Source organism: Aspergillus lentulus (assembly GCF_001445615.1).
Source record: "Aspergillus lentulus DNA, contig: Alt08, strain: IFM 54703, whole genome shotgun sequence".
Lineage (NCBI taxonomy): Eukaryota > Fungi > Ascomycota > Eurotiomycetes > Eurotiales > Aspergillaceae > Aspergillus > Aspergillus lentulus.
Window position 1 is genome coordinate 4257125 of NW_028322118.1, and position 17897 is coordinate 4275021.

Here is a 17897-nt window from a genome sequence, read left to right on the forward strand (position 1 = left end):
GTTTCAAACTGCATGGGCGTTTCCAGTAGGTTAGGGTGCAATAGAGGCTCCCTATATCAATACACTGTCAAACGGCTCTTCTTCATAGCCCTTTATATATAGCACCTGCGTAGATGCAGGTACCACCTATTCTTCATTTCACCCTGGATTGTCTGTTGCAGTCTGACGTTCCAGTGAGTCGTAGCTTAGGCATCGCATGTGACGGCATTTCAATGCTCTTTGTTTTCGATAGCTAAGGTAAAAGAGTGTCGCAAGCCGACATCATTACCTGGATATATATTGTCCTGGACAGAAATCCGCTAAGGAAAACACAATGGATAGTATACACATTTATGAAGGCCACTTACCAAAAGCAGGCCAGTCCGAGTCTTATATCCCATTTCTGTTAGTCATAAATGGAATACCTGCAAGCTAGATGCTGCCCCGCATCAAGGAACAATATGTGAGGGACTGCCGTTATCGGTGTGGAGCAGGACAATCATTTTCAATTCACTCCGCACCCTTGCTTTTCGGGATGAACTCATATATAGACGGCTACCACTAAGGCCCATTGCAAGGAACAGTAGCTCGTCATATTGACACAGCATGGCCACCAAGGATACTATGCGTGGGGTCGTGTTCCAAGAGCCCTTCAGGGTGGCCCTTGAGGAACGACCAGTGCCCAAAATACAGGATCCGGCCGATATCGTCGTGAAGGTCACTTATACTGCCCTCTGTGGGAGGTAAGTACACCCGCTGCTACGGTAGTGATCGTACTTGTGCTAATTCAGCCGGGCCTTGGTAGCGACCTTCATACGTATCGTGGCATTGAGCCTTCTGGCTCGGGGTTTATCATGGGCCATGAATTCACCGGTGTTATTGTTGAGACTGGTGATGCTGTAAAGAAGTTTCAGAAGGGGGATAAGGTTGTGAGTGCCTTTACAACGTCCTGGTATGTAGCGTCAGAAACGGGAGTTTTGGTTAGATTTAGCCTACGGAGTCCATGTTGATATAGACCGAAAACAGCGGGAAATGCTTTTACTGCAAGCAAGGTTTTTCCTCCCGATGCGAGGAGAATGTCCTGTTTGGATGCGAAGCCTTGGATGGAGGACAGGCGGAGTATGTGAGTGCTCTTTGCTCGCCCATGATTACCGCCTAGACATTTATCAATGCCGCATAGGTCCGAATTCCAAATGCAGAGGGCACTGCAATGAAAGCACCCGACGGGATTGACGAAAAGTTCCTTGTTCTCATGGGCGACATCTTCCCAACTGGCTACTTTGCGGCTAGCAATGCGTTCAAGGGACGGACCCCAGAGCAGATCTCCGAGCAGACGGTCGTGCTCATCGGCTGCGGCCCCGTCGGAATGTGTGCTTTGATCAACGCACTGGAGTTCAAACCGAAGCATTTACTGGCCGTTGACGCTGTCCCGTCCAGACTTGAACTTGCCAGGTCGCTCGGTGCCGAGCCTTGGAACTTCAAGACAGATGGAGAGGGACTAAGCAAGCGCGTCAAAGAGTTGACTAACGGGCGAGGAGCGGATGCTGTCATCGAGGTGGTTGGTCTCAGCCCAGCGCTGAGGACTGGATTTGATCTGCTGCGGCCATGGGGTATTCTCAGCAGTGTGGGAGTTCACAACGGAGAGGTGAGTTTCTACCAGCAGCAGGAATCTAAGAGCGACAACGATCCTGACCACTTTCAAGATTCCGTGGAATGGAAGCGAGGCATACGGAAAGAACCTCGCTGTCCAAATGGGCAGATGCCCGGTCAGGTCTGTTTCTGAGGCAGCGTTGGAGGTTCTAAAGAAGAACCAGCATCTGCTAGGGTATGTCTGCGCATCATTTTGTGAAAAGCTCCTGCAGAAGCATGCTTGATTGACTTCTGTTTGGCTAATGAAACATCAGATTCATGACCGAGAATATCATGCCCCTCTCGCGCGCGGTGGAGGCCTACGAGCTCTTCAATGCGATGAAAGTCCAAAAGGTCATCTTCGAAGCCGGTAAATGAAATAGTATCCGTGTCCCAGGACAGTGTAAGACTCATCCATCTCCTGTGGCTCAAGACGCCTATAGTATATAGAGACGTACTTTCAATATAAACGCATGTCTTCTGCAGCGGAAAAGCTACCTAAATAAATGAAGCGTGACCAAACTTACATCTCCGCCTGCCAAAAACAAACAAAATCCCCAACCCAATAAGAGCCAAGCAAAAGCCTTCCCGCAGTAAGGTAAGGTAATAATAAAATAATAAACCACGTACCCAAAAGTAATTGCCACTACTTTCTCCTCCTCCTCTTTTCCTCTTAACATTATTATTCTCATCCTTCTTTCTTCCTCCTCCTCTTCACCTCTAACCTCCCCCTCCTCCCTCCCTTCAGTAACTTATCCTCTTTCTCCTCCATCTACCGTCTTCTCCCACTCCATCCCTCCATTTCCTTCCCTTCTTCCGCTCCGTCTCCTCTCCTTCTCTCTTCCTCTTCCTCTTTCTCACTATTCCGTTTTCCTGTCTCTCTTGGGATTCTTCTCCGCCTCCCCCGCCTACCGAACCCCCTCTGAACAGCTCAACGACTTACACCCCTCCTATACCTCTTTGTCCGCCGTTATACCCTCGTCTATTCCGTCTCATCTCTCCTCATCGCCTATCCATCTCTTCTCGACCTTGATCATCCTTCCTAGGTAAGACATCTCCATTTTGTTCATTTATTTTGGTGCTCCATGCGCACAAATCAACTTCAAATTCGGTTCTCTCTGGGGTCTGTCTATGCCACGCTCTCCGCACCATGAGCTCATCATGATCGTTTTAGAGGGAACCGCTAGGCAACCATTTCACTGTTTTGAACGCATTCTCTGACCAGCAATAGAACGACCCATTCTAGGAGCTCTTTGTTGAATTTTACATCATACCTGCCAAGACCTATATCAATCACTCATCTCCACTTCTCAACCATGGACTCCACCGAGATGCGCGACGCCCCTCCGGTTGACGAGACGATGGCCGATGCCATGAATGTTGCCGACGAGGGTGACATGGAAGTCACTCCGAAGACCGAAGAGGAATACGCGCAGTCTATGCTGACCCTTCGCGCCATCGTCTCCTCTAAGGAAGCAGGCGTGATTATCGGCAAAGCCGGTAAAAACGTGGCCGATCTCCGTGATGAAACCGGTGTCAAGGCTGGAGTGAGCAAGGTCGTTCCTGGTGTTCATGATCGTGTCCTGACCGTCACGGGGCCTCTGCAAGGTACAGCGCGGGCTTATGCCTTGGTTGCCAAGGGCTTGCTTGAAGGGGCCCCGCAAATGGGCATGGGTGGCATTGTGAACAACAATGGAACTCATCGTATGTTTCCCTTTCTCCATGGAGGATTCCGGACCATCTGCAACGACTATGTCTAAGCACGCGCTTGTGCGGCTTTTGTACCCCATTTCACTAACATATCGTGCCTAGCCGTCCGCCTCCTGATCTCCCACAATCAAATGGGAACCATCATCGGTCGACAAGGTCTGAAGATCAAACACATCCAGGATGCTTCCGGAGTGCGAATGGTCGCTCAGAAAGAAATGCTTCCTCAGTCTACCGAACGGATCGTGGAAGTGCAGGGAACCCCAGAGGGTATTGAGAAGGCGGTTTGGGAGATTGGAAAATGCCTCATCGATGACTGGCAGCGGGGAACCGGCACAATCCTTTACAATCCTGCTGTTCGTGCATCGGTTGGCGGATCCACCTCGATGAACACAAGCAGCGCGGGCAACGGCTACAACGGTCGTCCGTACAACCGCACCGGTAACGGCGCCGATTTCAGCGACAGCCAGTCCGGTGGCTACGGCAGACGCTCTAATCCAGATACCTCCAACCGCGGCTATCCCCTTGTCACTGAGGACGGCGAAGAAATTCAAACTCAGAATATCAGCATTCCTGCGGACATGGTCGGTTGCATCATCGGCAGGGGTGGAAGCAAAATCACCGAGATTCGCAGAAGCTCTGGAGCCCGCATTTCCATCGCTAAAGCGCCTCACGATGAGACCGGAGAGCGCATGTTCACGATCATGGGCAGCGCCCAGGCTAATGAGAAGGCTCTGTACTTGTTGTACGAAAATCTCGAGGCCGAGAAGACTCGCCGTAGCCAGTTGCCTCAGGAATAAATGCTCTATATGGTTTAATGGGTCGACACGTTTCGTCACAGTGCCCGCCTTATTCCGAGGAGCAAGCATTTTTTCTTCAATGTCTTGCTTTCAATTTCATGTGTCTCTTTTTGTTCATTTCGTCGGTTTCGTTATTTTACATCCTATTCAGCTGCCTTAATTACAGGCAAGCCACAGAGTTGCTGCGGTGGAGCACACATACCTATCAATTACCATGGATCTCACAATCTTCCACCGGTCGCCTCATGCTGAATGACTTTCGAGCTCAGAAAACGAATGACACCATTTACTGATACTGAGTATCTACGTATCCTCCCAGCTCCCTGTCTTTGGGCATCTTCCTTGCCAAATTCTCCTCTGGCTCCTCCTTTACCAGCTCACGTCTCCTCTGAAAAGTTGCTCGCTGCAATATCGTTGTCCTCTAGCTCCATATTCTCAAGATCGGATCTGAATATTGTTCCCTAATATTTTACACTTAACCAACCCGCGATGTATCATCCATTTCAATGGCTTTTCTCCGGTGCAACTGCCCTCTATGCTTCATACTATAAGCACATATCACGGGGGCTTTTCTCCTATTTCCTGTCTCCCCTGTTGTCTCTCATCTTTGACAAGACCATCCAACATGTGTGTCCGCATGAGCTCATCGTGTTCACCGTGGATCAAGAGAAGAATAATGATTTTTACGAGGCTAATTCATCTCAAAATGAAATGGATTGCAGTGAGCGAATGAGTGTATCTGGGTAGCTGACGCCTGACCTCCACTTATCGTACCGTAGGTTCCACCCCTCCGACATGATCTCTCCAGTAATCAATCATTGTTACGTTGTAGACAAACCATGACTTCGGATTAATAGAGACTTTTTCAACTTGAAATCAAATTTGGCGTCGCATTTACAATCGTTCATCATGCAATTAATTGTTGGCTTGGAAACTGTTACAAGAGAAAGTCAACTTTATACATGAATTTGGAAACGGAGAGCCCAAAAAAGGAATGCGAATGAAAGGAATCTATGCTTTATGCACCTGAATGTGCGGATGCAAAATGGAAAATGGATGGGTGGCCGCTCTTCCGACCCAGAGCATGAGGTACAGATATGTATAGGTAGAAAGTGGAATGAGTTAGAAAGGGAAGGGACTGTAGACCAGAGCATGTACTGTGCTGAGCACGAAACATCGAATGGGATGTGGATGTCGTCAATGCATGCAGGTACGCATGAATCGTGGCAAGTCGGGAAATTGAAATTCAGCGTTGATCGTAAGGATATGCTTCAGTGAGAAAGGAATTTATGATGCTCGCAATTGAGCCCGTATCGCCGTGATTGTTTAATGCTCTGGTGAGACGCTACGCCAGGGCAATCGAATAAGCCGCATGGTAAAGACGAAAGGAGAAAAAGCGCCGGCTGAAGAATATCCCAAAACCCAGGTATGAATCGCTGCGTTAGATGAAAAAAAAAAAGCCGTAAATGGAAACCGACGGACTCCGGGTGGGTTCAACGACGGAAAAAGTACAATGGATGAACAACAAGAACGAGGCGATTGATCAGTCGATGCTCACGTCTAAAGGATCTTCGTACGCGGCCGTCGGTCGCTGCCTGAGACCAAATGTTCGTACACCCATACTATTCGCTCGTGCTCGATTCTGCTGGATGGGGGTATAGCTGGCTGCCTGCTTGCTCGATGGTGCGGTAATTCTTGTCTGAAACAGACCATGTTGAGAGGACATACCGTCACTCTGGCCGTCTGGCACCGAACCATCACCTGCGGCTGAAGGAATGCCAGGGGTACCATATCTGCGAGAACCAGCAAGGATGTTCAAGCGGGATGTGGTCGGCGTATAGTTCGCAGGAATTGCAAGGCTTCTGCGTAGCGGAATGCTGGACTGCGGTGCGGTCGGGGTGCGTGGTTGCTGTACCTGTGTACGCGTGGATTGATACGACAATCTGGAGCCTTGATGGCGCTGAGGATCTGAGACCTGTTGGGAGGCGGTATAACCATGCACCACCCGCTGCCGCGGTGAGAGGCGCTGTGCCGCTGCTGGATTCTCAATGTCGGTCATCGCTCTTGAGATCGAGCGACTATGCGGACTTGGCAGGTCGGCGTCTTCGTCCTCGGACTGTAGCCTCTTGCTACGCAATGAAGTTGAGAGACGACTGAGTCGGCTTTTAGGAGCAGATGCGCTGGGCGATGAGGGATTTTTGCCATCCGGGAGAGCAGAGAGGTCTTTTCTGCTGCTGCTGCTGTTGCCGTTCGTATTGGCCAGGCTTTGCCGACGTGCCTCTAGACGACTAGATACATGAGTGGTGCTCTTTCGTCGGCCTGGGACCTCAGGCTCCAAGGTCATACTACGTCGAAGGGAACGATTGAGCGTTGACGACTCCTCATTCGCGCTGGTAGGTAACTGGGTTATAGTGTCATCGTCGCCGGCCGGCATTTGCTGTTTGAAAAGCTGTTCGTCTGATAAAGCGAGACAGAGTTCTGTCAAGCTGCGGCAGACACTGTCGGCTTTTCGCCTAGACTGCCGGTCAGAGGAGCTGTAGCCATTGACAACCGAAACTCCACCAGAGGGAGCTTTATTAGTCCCTATTAGGCTTGAGAGAGCAAGCGCATCTGTGACTGCGGCCTCGAGCGATTTATACACCTCGTTGGTCAGTACATCTCTCGCTTTGAGTAGAGCCGATTGCAAAAGCGGGTGCACTGGATTAGTGGCCGTGGCAGCCTCCGTTTCCGCCGCTAAGGGGCTTATCTTATAGTTGTGGTTTGGAGAAGAGGATACGGTCGTTACTGTAGTGGTTGCAGTGCGGGGTCGCTCTCCGGAGACTGTCGATATCGCAGCTTGAGACGACGGCGGCAGCTTTCCGGTCAATTCCAGCTTCTTGATTCGCGACTTCAGATCTTCCAGCTCATCCCAGACTGTAGACGGAGCAGTCGTTGACAAGGTCGACTCGGTGCCATCCTGTCGTGATCGATCAGGCTCGGGCCGCGGCCGCTCTGTGACATCGGAGCCCGACGCCTGTCGACTGCTTCGAAGGCTGGCAAGAGCAGAATGGCGGTAAACTCGAGGATCTTGTAGCGAACCCCTTCTTTCTATTTGAAGTTCGGCTGAGTATGGTGATGTGTCTGGGCTTGCCTGGCCAAGCCTACTTCTCGATATGCCAAGAGTTGACCTCGAACTTGAGCCTATTGCGGAATGTCGGGAGCGAGGATGGTCATCAAAGGGATGAGCGGAGGCCGAGTAGGAGTAAGGAAGGGCGCTGTAAGGGTTTGATGGGGAATTGTTGAGGGAGTGCAAGGGGGTGTCGTAAGTGCTCAACCGTAATTGATCAGGGGAAGGCGTCTGTTCATTCAATCGAGAATTGGGTGACCGAACGTGGCCATTAGACAACCCAAGCCGCGACTATTTTGTATTCAACTGCTGTCAGTAAAAGACCGCGTGAGGAAATTCGGAAAGGATTACAAAATTATCGTGATCGCCATCGCACACAGGTTGTCACTCACCCGTCTAAGTTCTGAGCGCCCCAAGGAGTCGCGCCGCTTTGAGTCTGATCGGGCAATATTCAAGAAGATGTCCTCATTCTTGGATCTGGGATCTTCTGCGACTGGCGTTCTAGCGCCATCATCTTGATCGGTCTGGTCTAAGTTGTGGATTGCGCGATCGCGATCGCTTGCCTGTGGGCTCCCCTGGACGTAAGTCGCTGTTGACACCGGCATCCTCCTCTTCACATCTGCCTGGCTTTGTTGCTGGGACTGTGACAAGGACGGTTTACGACGACGCTTCGATGCATTGAAACTCAGGGCGTTGTCGATCGAGTCGGCATCAAACGGCAGGGGAAAATCGCTAGACTTCTCTGAGATTGACAACGGGGACGGCAAATGCGACGGAGAAGCAGGCGCGGTTGAATTGCGAACACGGGAGGTACTGAAGGTTGGCACTGACCGCCGAGATCTGTCGTACAAGAAAGCGCGCTGGGGGTTCGGAGTCGGATCAGTGTCTGAGGGGGCTTCACTGGGAAAGCTAGCTTGGGTCGGCAGGGCCCGCTTGTGCCAGGGAAGCTGATACTCGAAGCTAAATCGACTCTGCGGTAAACGAGGTGATGAAGCAGAAGATGGATAGGGATGCGAGGCTGATGATGGGCTCGAGTTTGCTGGTGCCGTTGGTGTTGTTGTTGTTGTTGTTGTTGTTGTTGTTGAGGTTGTGATTGTTGTTCCTGGTGCTGATGGGGAGGCGCTGGTACTGGTGGATATTAGCGTGGCTGCCCTGCCCGTGTCACGGGAGGCGCCCGCAAACATGACGGTCTGACGGCCTAAAACTTTAGCTGTAGCGTTACTCTGGTCGTCGCGATGAGACTTGTAGCTGGAGACTTGATTATGTTGACGATCATCTAGGTCGTAGCGTGTTGTCTGTCGGCGTTTCTGGAAGTCCTCGGCCTGAGTTGGACCCGCCGATGACCCTATCGGGCTCAACCTGGGCGAGACAGAGGAGGTAGTGGGAGAGAAAGAAGAAGAAATCGACTCTGCTGCCCATGCAGGATTCGCAATCGAACGGCGAGCCAGAATGGGGTGCCGGTCTCTCTGGGGTGCATGAATGGTACGTTTCAGAACCACCGCGGAATCTGTCTGTCGGCGACGGAGTCGAACATAAGGGTTTGGGAGATGGTCTGGAGGAGATCGTGGGATGATGGTGGACACGGGGGAGAAAGTTACGTCTTTGGACATCTGCAATGTAGGTCAGGCATCGACAGGATGCACAATCGCATGTTCGAATCGAATTGGTGGAAAGGGCTAGCAGGTGACGATGGGGTCATAGGAGAGATCTGGACTAGAACGTTTGGATTTCTGGAAACAAGCAGGGAAGCGAGTCTCGCAGAAAGAAGAAAAAAAAAGAGGGGCATCATAATTATCTACGGAGTACCACTCTAATCAACCAGCTCTACTAATAGCAGTAATCTCCATGACGATGGTGACTGATCTCATTAGACAGGGGAAAAAAAGAGGAACGCTAATGGGCCACCAGGAACAGAAACTGATGGTGGCTGGGATAATCTGGAGCTGAGTGGAGCATCTTCAGACGGGGCTACAGATGCCGGAGAATAAATGTTGATCAAGATGATGTGTCCATTTCTATATCTGAGAGAAGAAATGACATTTGTTTACAGGGCTCCAAAAGAAGATGGGAGTTCGGTTAGCAGAATGCCTTGGGTGTTCGTCCTCCGGCGGAAAATATAGAGACGCTGTGCTGATGGATAGATATCCTGACACAGGAAACCGTGACAATTCCAACACAGTCAGTGTTTGAAAAGAAGTGGATAAAAAAAAGCCGTTTGAAAATATGACAGAAAACCCTAAGAGCCGAGCAATTTTTCTCTCACTCTTCTTTCTCCGAGACTCTCAGCCTCGTTTACATAGAATGGATATAGTTTCTGGAGCAACAACAAACAAATGAAGCCGCTGAACCATGGTTTATACAGTCTCCATCCTTGGTCCAAACTTTTCAAATACTATTGAGGAAAATTATATGCCAATTTGACAATGTGTCCCAACGAGCTTCATCTTGAGGCTGATATGAAATGCTTCCTGAGTTAGCAGACCGACAATTCAACTGTAGTTGGGCATTTGGATCATCCTGGACTGCCACGTAGTCCCGCAGACCCCTTACTCGATCATTCGAAGAGCATATTGCAGTTATTTGAATGATGCGAGCTCGATAATAGTCTATGTCGACCGCCGCGTATACACAAAACCAAGTTCGCATCGCTTACCTTCCGAGACGAGGACCCTTACTTCCTCTTACACGTCTGCTGCAGTGTGTCATCATCGACTGGCAGAGAATTTTCTTGCGGGAAGAGATAGATCACGTCTCTGAACTAGATATTATTGGGAAATGAGAAAGGGAAGGCCGAGTTTCTATCTGAAGTGATAACTGGGGTAAGGTCTCTTTAGAGACTACCTCCTGATTATAGTTTGGAATGATACAGCCATACTCAGGCCCAGCTCGGTCTGAAAAAGCCGAGACATGGAGGACGTGTGGCTAGTCGAGGTGGTCATGTATGTGTATATAGATCGAATCTGTTGTCATCAAACAGGGGCTCAGTACGGTGCTGGTGCCTCCTATCGCTCAGTGAAAAATCAATGTCTGGAAGATCTTGATCACTAAGAAACTGAACGAAGACAGCACTAGAATTCTTGTTTTAATAGTGCACTTGAATAGCTCACCTGAAGCACGCAATAACATATTGGCGAGTGTGTGATGGTCTTCACAGATTTTGTGCTTCAGGAAGATTCTCCTCGTCCTCGGAGATCATAACTGAACCAAGTCCAAAAGTTCCAGTTGAGGAACCGATTCGGAGACGCCAGGAGATCGATAACCTCCTGGAACGAACAGGAAGGTCATATGATGCAGCCTTGATCTAGCGGTAGGTCAATTCAGAGCAACGGCTTATGAATCATTACAAGGACAGCATCTATGTCCAGGAGGATTCAAGATACTGCTCACGTCTCCATGCTTCTGCCGAGCGTGAAAATTATTCTGAGCCATTGTCATATTTGAAACAAGTCCAACTTGAGACACATCAACCAGCAAATGGTCAATGGGAACCTTTATTCAGATTAGTTATCACATGCATCAATAGCAGCTGGAGATGAAGGCCCCAGAAATAGGCGACTGGGTAGAACCTCATCACTTGGCCAACGACAGTGAGTTTATACAGACCCGGGGCCATTTTGGCTGTACAACTTCATGACGTTCGGTAAGGGCAACGTTCGGTAGCAATTGTGCGCCATGTGATTCGTGATTTGATCCAATTTATCCGAGCGACGACTCCTACCGAAACCCGAGTCAAGAGCAACGATACTAGAGCGATGCTTTACGGAGCCGAAGAGCTATACGCCGTCTGAGGTATATTGGTCTGGCGTGCGGGATCAGGAAACAATCTGAAACATATTCTGAATTCTCATATGTCACTACTTGGCACTAAAAGTGACAGACCTCTCCGATTGAAGCTTTGACCAAGTGGCCCTGATGCTCGAGGAGCCGTTGAATGCTAGCTACCTCTAGTCTGAGACATGAATGATCAGTTAATGACGCAGTCTTATGGAGCCGCTAGACTTGGATTGCGGTTATCGATTATCGAGCCGAAGCAACGCATCCGGGTTCTCGGTAGTTCCATAAAGCATTTGACTATGGATGATGCAGATCAAAGTCGCCATAGCCCATCAAGGCCAAGATACTTTCCGTAATTTGTATCAACGCTGCAAAAGGGCGAAGAACCGACTGCAAGAGATGCCATCAGACGACTCTGTGGTTCGAGTAATAATAGGGCGCAATAAGGCCAACTCCACAGTATCCCTGCTTGGTTGACGTTTGAAGTCGAACTAGAGGTCCAAGTTCTTGGAATAGTAAAAATGGCGGTTCACTCAATGATCATGAGGTTGTTCAATATCAACAGTGTTTCAGAATGACTGAATAGCCACGTGGAAAATATGACGGCTCGCTTCGCACCTTGGTAGGAACTGGAACATGAAACTGTGCACAGGACACTTGGATTAATTGAGTCCAACAATCACAACCTGGAGTCAGCAGCTGCTTCGACTCCAGTGGAGAAAAAAAGCGCTTATCGTTTATACGTAGTGAAGCAAAAGATCCATTGAGACTGGGGGCACCTCGTAACTTCAGTCATCAATGAAGGTGTCGCCACAGAATTGAAAGATGATCGGACGTCATCTCTTCGCTGATCAAGATGATCAGATTGATCGGTCAAAAGGTTGATGGTCTGGAGACGACATGTTGCTGTCCGTTCGTCTATCCAATAAGCAAGCAGCAACACGTGACTGGTTCTGAGTCCTAGAGTTGGAACTAGCGGCTTAGCATCTCTTCTGGTGCGTTTCAGAAACTGCCTCTAACCCCAAGAGTTCGAGTTGGCGCGCACCATTATTGCTAAGGTCAACTAGTTTGCCTCCGGCCTGTTTCAGAATTCAGTCCCACAGAAGACGAATCTCTTCATCTTTCTGTCTTTCCCCTCTGGATAACCTGACAGGTCAGCGGGGAAGATCTCACTTTCATGAAGATCAGACACGGAAACGTCTTGATATCTAGATTACATAGAGGCAAAACATGCAACTAGGCACTCCTACCGGGATTCAGGACGCAGCATCCCGAGTTTCCAAGTTGTTTGTTGCGTGGTCTTGAGGATCGAGTTATAAATTACTAGCCTACCTTCCATCCTTGGCGATTTGATGAGGAGTCTCCATATCGCCTTATTGATTCTCCTCCCAACGCCTCCCAGGGGCGCGTCTAGGACGATCTCGATGCGATCCTATAGTAGGACGGCCATTTCTTGTGTTTCACCTTTATTCGGAATCAGCTTATTGAGGCACCAGGAATGATTTGCCTAGGCAGCGGTTACAGAGCCTCTCTTTTGAATTCCCAGCTGCCTAACTAGGTAGTACCTGACTGTGCGCAATGTAGCCGACGTGATATACTCCAGAGTAGAGATTTAGAGTGTGTTCCTTGACGTTTACCATTTTTATTGCATGGCAGATATACTTTCAGTATATTTTCAGCTTTAGTTTTTCATCTCCTGCGTTAATCCAGAACGAACCACCTCGATTCGAGCCTTGAATAGAAGCAAACAGCCGCAGAACCAGGTAACCGTGCACAATTAAAGCGGGTCGGATGGGCAGCGGATTTGGAATTCATCAAGTGTGGCTTTCTGATAAATACTCATTGATCAGTGATTTCTGTTTCGGAGAATTTTTCTTCATCATCTTCAGCAATCGCTCTGTGCTTCTTCTGGAAAAAGATCTCTCTGCTTGTCGTACTCCATACCTCCTACGAGATCCCTTGACCATTGGCCGGAAAGGAAGAGTTATTGGATGCGTGCTTGCTGGGGTTGGAGTATGGAGCCCATGGAAAAGAGTACTCACTACTCCGTACTCCGTACAACCCGTGTGCAAATGAAAATCCTGTCCGGATCTAGTACGACTGTGGCATAGACCCATGCTGAGCCGTGATACCCCAATTCAAACAGAGAGGAGGTGACTTTGATTGTTCTGAGGACAACAGCACGAGGATATCCACATAGCATTTAATTTGTATTTTTTCTTCGATAATTGACTTTGTCAACGTCTGTTTGCTATCAGCGTCGCCCTTTGTTCAGAATATTTGTCATGGCCCTTTTATCGATCTGTCTATTGGTTTGACATCTGCCACGCCGTCGACCTTTCCCGATCTTGTTTTTTACTTCCTTTGTTAGTCTGGCTCTTCCAAATCTCTCGCCCCAGTAGCGTCGATTGTGGAGCCCGGTTCTGTTAATTAGTGTTGCAGACTTGGACTTGCACCAGACCCTTCTTGATTGAAGAAGAAACAAGAGAGGGAGATCCAAAGGGGCAGTCCATGGCCCTAGGTTTTCGATATTTCGAAGAGAAACCCGAAACAAGGAAACCAACGATTCAAGACTACAACAGGTATAGGCTCCATTCACCGGATTGGGTGTGGTATTCTTGTTTACATAGTCAGGTCCTCGAAATGTTGCATCAGAATTATGCTTACCCACCAGCCCCGGTTTCAGTTCCATCTTCAGCTAGGACATCACCTGAATGACCAGGCAATGAGCAATACAGATGCAAACCGACTCATCCTCAGTTCCGTTGTACAATCTACATCAGACATTGGACGAGCCGACTTGCTGATACCGCTCGTGTTGGCAGGATCTAGTAGGTAATATCTGATTTGCGAGCTCTTTGGCGCCCATGCTGCACATACCAGCCTCCCATATCAAGCTGGGCGGCTAAATTTAGAGCTGCAGGCGCTAAATGTCCCGCGGTACTGCAATATGATTGGCCTCCCATTTCGGGCTCACTGGGGTCAATCTGTGTCTGCTCCACAGCTGGAAGTATTTTGATAGGCCGTCCATTAGAACGCAGGCCGCCATCCTGCCGGGGCTGTTTCCAATCACTTTTGGCTCCTTCCCGTTGGCTCAAACCGCTCTGCTCCGGCGTTGTTTTATTCTTAGTGATCTCTCTTCGTTTCATTAGTATGAAGGGTATGATTTTTTATTACTACGTTACTTATTATTTTTTTTTTTCTTATTTTTTTTTTCGCCCTCTCTACAGTTTTATGATGGGCTGTCTGTGACTACTGAGGTAACAAGTCGTTCCTCCTCCTCTGTCTCTGCCCACACTTATCGTGGGTCATTGTTGGAGGAACGTCTTTCGTTTCCCTTTCGTTCTCATCTTTTCCTTTCTCCTCTTCTCTTCTCTTCTCTCCTTCCCCTCCCTCCGTCTCCCCTCCTCAATTGTCTTTCTCCCCTCCTTCTTGATAGGATCCTTTCCTACATACTCGACTCGCCCTCAATCTCTCCATCCCGGTTGTGGGCAGTCGGTCTTGTCGCCATTCCCTACCTTCCTTCTCCTGAGCTCAGACCTGGGATAGTACTTTCGATACCCTATTCATTTCGTCATTCCCCGGAGGAACGACTGCCCATAGAAGACACCGGGCGGCAATTCTCCCCCCAGTCCTTTGCCTGCCAAAACCTGAATCGATCATAGTCATCTTTATTACTATATTCTCTTGCAGTAATCCTTGAAAACGGAGCAAACTGCTTGATCCCTTATCCTTATTATTCTCTGACGGGCTTCGTTGTTTTGGCTACTTTGTCCGGCTTCCTTCCTGTTTCACAGATACAATCCTTTACCCGCTCGGCATTGGCATATTTCAAAGAGGAAACGGTCCTCTTGTGGCATTCCTTGGTATGTTCAACATTGTCTCAAAGAGTCAGTCCATCCGTCCACTGGCTGGCTCTGTCCCCTCTTTGTCTACCTTACCTCGCTTTTGCTCAGTCTCTCTTTCAAAGCATTTGTCCCTTTGCTCGCCTCTTTGATCTTCGCTTACTCGTCCCTCATGAAGTCAATGGCCTTTTGATCCCTCTTTCTCATTTTTCAATAGCTTTGTTGTTGTCGTTGGTTCTATACTTCAGTCTGATCGTCGGCCTGGTCTCACTCCTTGCAGCCGCGTTTGCTTCATTCTTCCACTTTGGGATACTCATGTTTTGGTAAAGCGAACGGAAGTTGGGAACATGGACGCTGATCGCTCTTCGTCGAAAAGGTCGTTTGCGCAGGTAGCAAGTGCGACACTTCTTTCCTTTCAACTGTCTGGATGCAATCAGTATACATCGGTTTTTGCACCAGCACCTCGCGAGAGCTGCGATCCTGAGAGGGTGTCCCCTTTCAAACGCAGATCCACTTCAAGGCCTTGGTCCATCATGCCTGTGCAAACCAGCCCACCGTCACTCCCGGACTCGTTCCCGTCCTTGATGTCGGTGTTCGGTGGAATATCGCCCAAATTCACCGAGGGTGAGGAGCATAGCGCAGCACTCAAACCTCTCAGAGTTCCTCCACATGTTACCGTCAATACATCTCGGCGTCCACTTCCCTTTCGGCACCGGGCGAGTATCTCGTCCGTGACTTCGGGATCCACAGATTCATCTCCTACTACTACTATCTCTACGTTCGACTCGCCATTGGCCGCAGACACCACTCCCAGCTCTTCACCCGAATCTCCGTCGGCAATGCCGTTATCGTTTCCCAAATTTATGCCACCCTTGCGTAATATTGAACACCAATCGCTCTCGGGAGAGCCAAGTACCATGTCGAAACCCTCGCAGGACGTTCTAAGCCGAGCGCGTCCGGAATCTCCAGGTCGGCGGGCGCGCAATCTCAAGAATCTCTCCTTGAGAATGCCTCCGCCGTCGCAATCGTCACGACCAGCGATCGCAACAGCCTCAGTAGTTGAGACAGCCTCCCAGCGCAATCTTTCCGCCCCGCCCTCCCCCGCGCATATCCCTCCCAAAAGCAGCCGACGAAAGCCTGCAAACCTCACTATCCAAACTCCTGGGTTCGACAGATCCTTCTCCAACAATGTTATGGAAATGGTCCCATCGACACCTTGTGGCCTCCATTCGTTGAGACACACGGAGTCTTCGCCTTCTCTGACTTCAGTATTCTCGCCGTCTTTTGGTCCCAAGGGGGGAATGCAATTGCCGCGACCAGTGACGCACCATGGGAGTCGACGTCCGTCAGGAGCTTCGGAACATAATCTCTCGTCCCTTCAGTCGGCCGTTGAAGAGGGCTCACCTGCTGGTGGAGTTCTGCATGAACTGGAGGAAGAAGAGGACCATCTGGACTCGAGAGAGTCAAACCGGCGAAACGAGCGCGGCTATCCGAATGGTCCTGTGCAAATATACGATTCCGGGGTCTATCTTTATTTGGAGCCGACGATGCAAGAGGCTGCTCAATTCGATGTTGTTGTGAACGTTGCGAAGGAAGTTGCAAACCCATTCGCTAATGCACGCGGGGATAATGGAACGGTGATGAGCGCTTGGCGAAGTGCCTCAGCCGGTGCCAAACGATCATCGACTGCGGAGCCGCCGACTGCAGTCTCGGAAATTTCTTTCAAGTCCGCCTTTGAGTACCCCCCATCTGAGACTGAGTCCCCGGTCACGCCCTGCAGCGACTCTTCCCGGCCGGAATATATCCACGTAGGCTGGGACCACAATTCCGAGATTTTGGAAGACTTATACCCACTGTGCGAGTTGATCGATTCCCGTGTTTCTCAGGGGAAGAAGGTCCTCGTTCACTGCCAACTGGGCGCTAGCCGATCCGCCTCACTAGTAATCGCCTATGGCCTTTACAAGAACCGCCACCTGGACTTTAATTCCATGTACGAGATCGTGAAGGGACGGAGTCGCTGGGTTGGGCCCAACATGAGTCTCATCTATCAATTGACCGATTTTCGCTCAAGGCTGCAGCAGCAGGGTGGTGCGTCGTCGAAGCCTGCACCGGAGGAATGGTTTGTGAATGGACCCAGAAGAGGCTCTGAACCCCAACCTTCGAGATCTGGAAGGACCACAGAAGCGAATGTCACGCCTCCGGGCGGTAGTAGCTGCCACTCAGGCTACTCTAGGCTCGCAACCCCGGCCAGCCGGTCACAGACATCCTCGAGTACTCTCTCTGTGCCCTCGACAGAGCGATCCACACCCCCGTCAGTCAGCCCCTGGAGGATCCCCAAGTCTCTGTCTCACAAGCGAAGCTTGTCTCCTCGTCCTTTACCCCTTCGCCAGCGATTCGAAACCGCACAGACGGCTGCAAAGGATGTTGGGACACATTCTCTGGCACCGGCAGATGCCTTGGATAAAGACACTGTCGAGGACCCGCTGGGTTTGTTTTCTCCACGGACGAGCCAATTCCTGGCGCCGTCTCTTGCTCCTCCGTTCCCAGATGGGCTGGAAGATCGCGTTCCTGGCGGCCCTCATTTTCGGACAGAGACGGCAGACCCTCGGTCTCCCCCTCCTGGGAACGAGCGACTCATAATGAGGAATATTGATGAATTTTTATAAAACACTGCCTTAATGGTTTTTAAGACAGCCTGTCTCTGCCGTGATGCCTTGGGGTTACGTCGGGGAAAATGATTCCATGACCTGATTCTTTTCATCATTTCATTCTTTGAGCACTGCTTACTTTCGCTCCTCAGTCTCTTCCCGCGTCTTCTTCATCCCTCTACTGGGCCACATTCCTTCTCTCCTTGACCTTCATTTCTTTTCCATTTATCCGCCATTCACTTCCACTTTCATTTGATCTTCGACTATTTACCCTTATGTTTTCTATACTTTGATGACTCGATGACCAAAGCAGGCTTTGATGTCGTGATTTGCATTCTTATTCCCAACTTTTATTAGCATTTTTTTTTTCTCGACCAGTGAGTGACTGGTCGACTGGAGGCCTTATTGT

The 17897-nt window shown here is 49.8% G+C and overlaps 4 protein-coding genes across 4 annotated transcripts; 3 read left to right on the forward strand and 1 right to left on the reverse strand.

The window, feature by feature from the left end:
- Positions 1-585: 585 nt before the first annotated feature.
- Positions 586-1986, forward strand: ALT_4573 (alcohol dehydrogenase family protein; the record flags this gene model as incomplete). The annotated part of the gene is made up of 6 exons (XM_033559034.2): positions 586-722; positions 785-931; positions 1006-1102; positions 1160-1624; positions 1683-1804; positions 1884-1986. 6 exons carry the CDS (start codon positions 586-588, stop codon positions 1984-1986), a joined length of 1071 nt encoding a protein of 356 aa, XP_033414925.1.
- A 938-nt stretch (positions 1987-2924) lies between these two features.
- Positions 2925-4115, forward strand: ALT_4574 (KH domain-containing protein; the record flags this gene model as incomplete). Its single annotated transcript, XM_033559033.2, has 2 exons — positions 2925-3312; positions 3421-4115. The coding sequence occupies 2 exons, from the start codon at positions 2925-2927 to the stop codon at positions 4113-4115; spliced, it is 1083 nt and encodes a 360-aa protein (XP_033414924.1).
- Positions 4116-5658: 1543 nt separating this feature from the next.
- ALT_4575 (putative LPXTG-motif cell wall anchor domain protein) lies at positions 5659-8831 on the reverse strand (the record flags this gene model as incomplete). Its single annotated transcript, XM_033559032.2, has 2 exons — positions 5659-7512; positions 7614-8831. The coding sequence occupies 2 exons, from the start codon at positions 8829-8831 to the stop codon at positions 5659-5661; spliced, it is 3072 nt and encodes a 1023-aa protein (XP_033414923.2).
- Positions 8832-15373: 6542 nt separating this feature from the next.
- dspD (putative protein-tyrosine phosphatase) lies at positions 15374-17506 on the forward strand (the record flags this gene model as incomplete). Its single annotated transcript, XM_033559031.1, has 1 exon — positions 15374-17506. One exon carries the CDS (start codon positions 15374-15376, stop codon positions 17504-17506), a length of 2133 nt encoding a protein of 710 aa, XP_033414922.1.
- Positions 17507-17897: the final 391 nt, after the last annotated feature.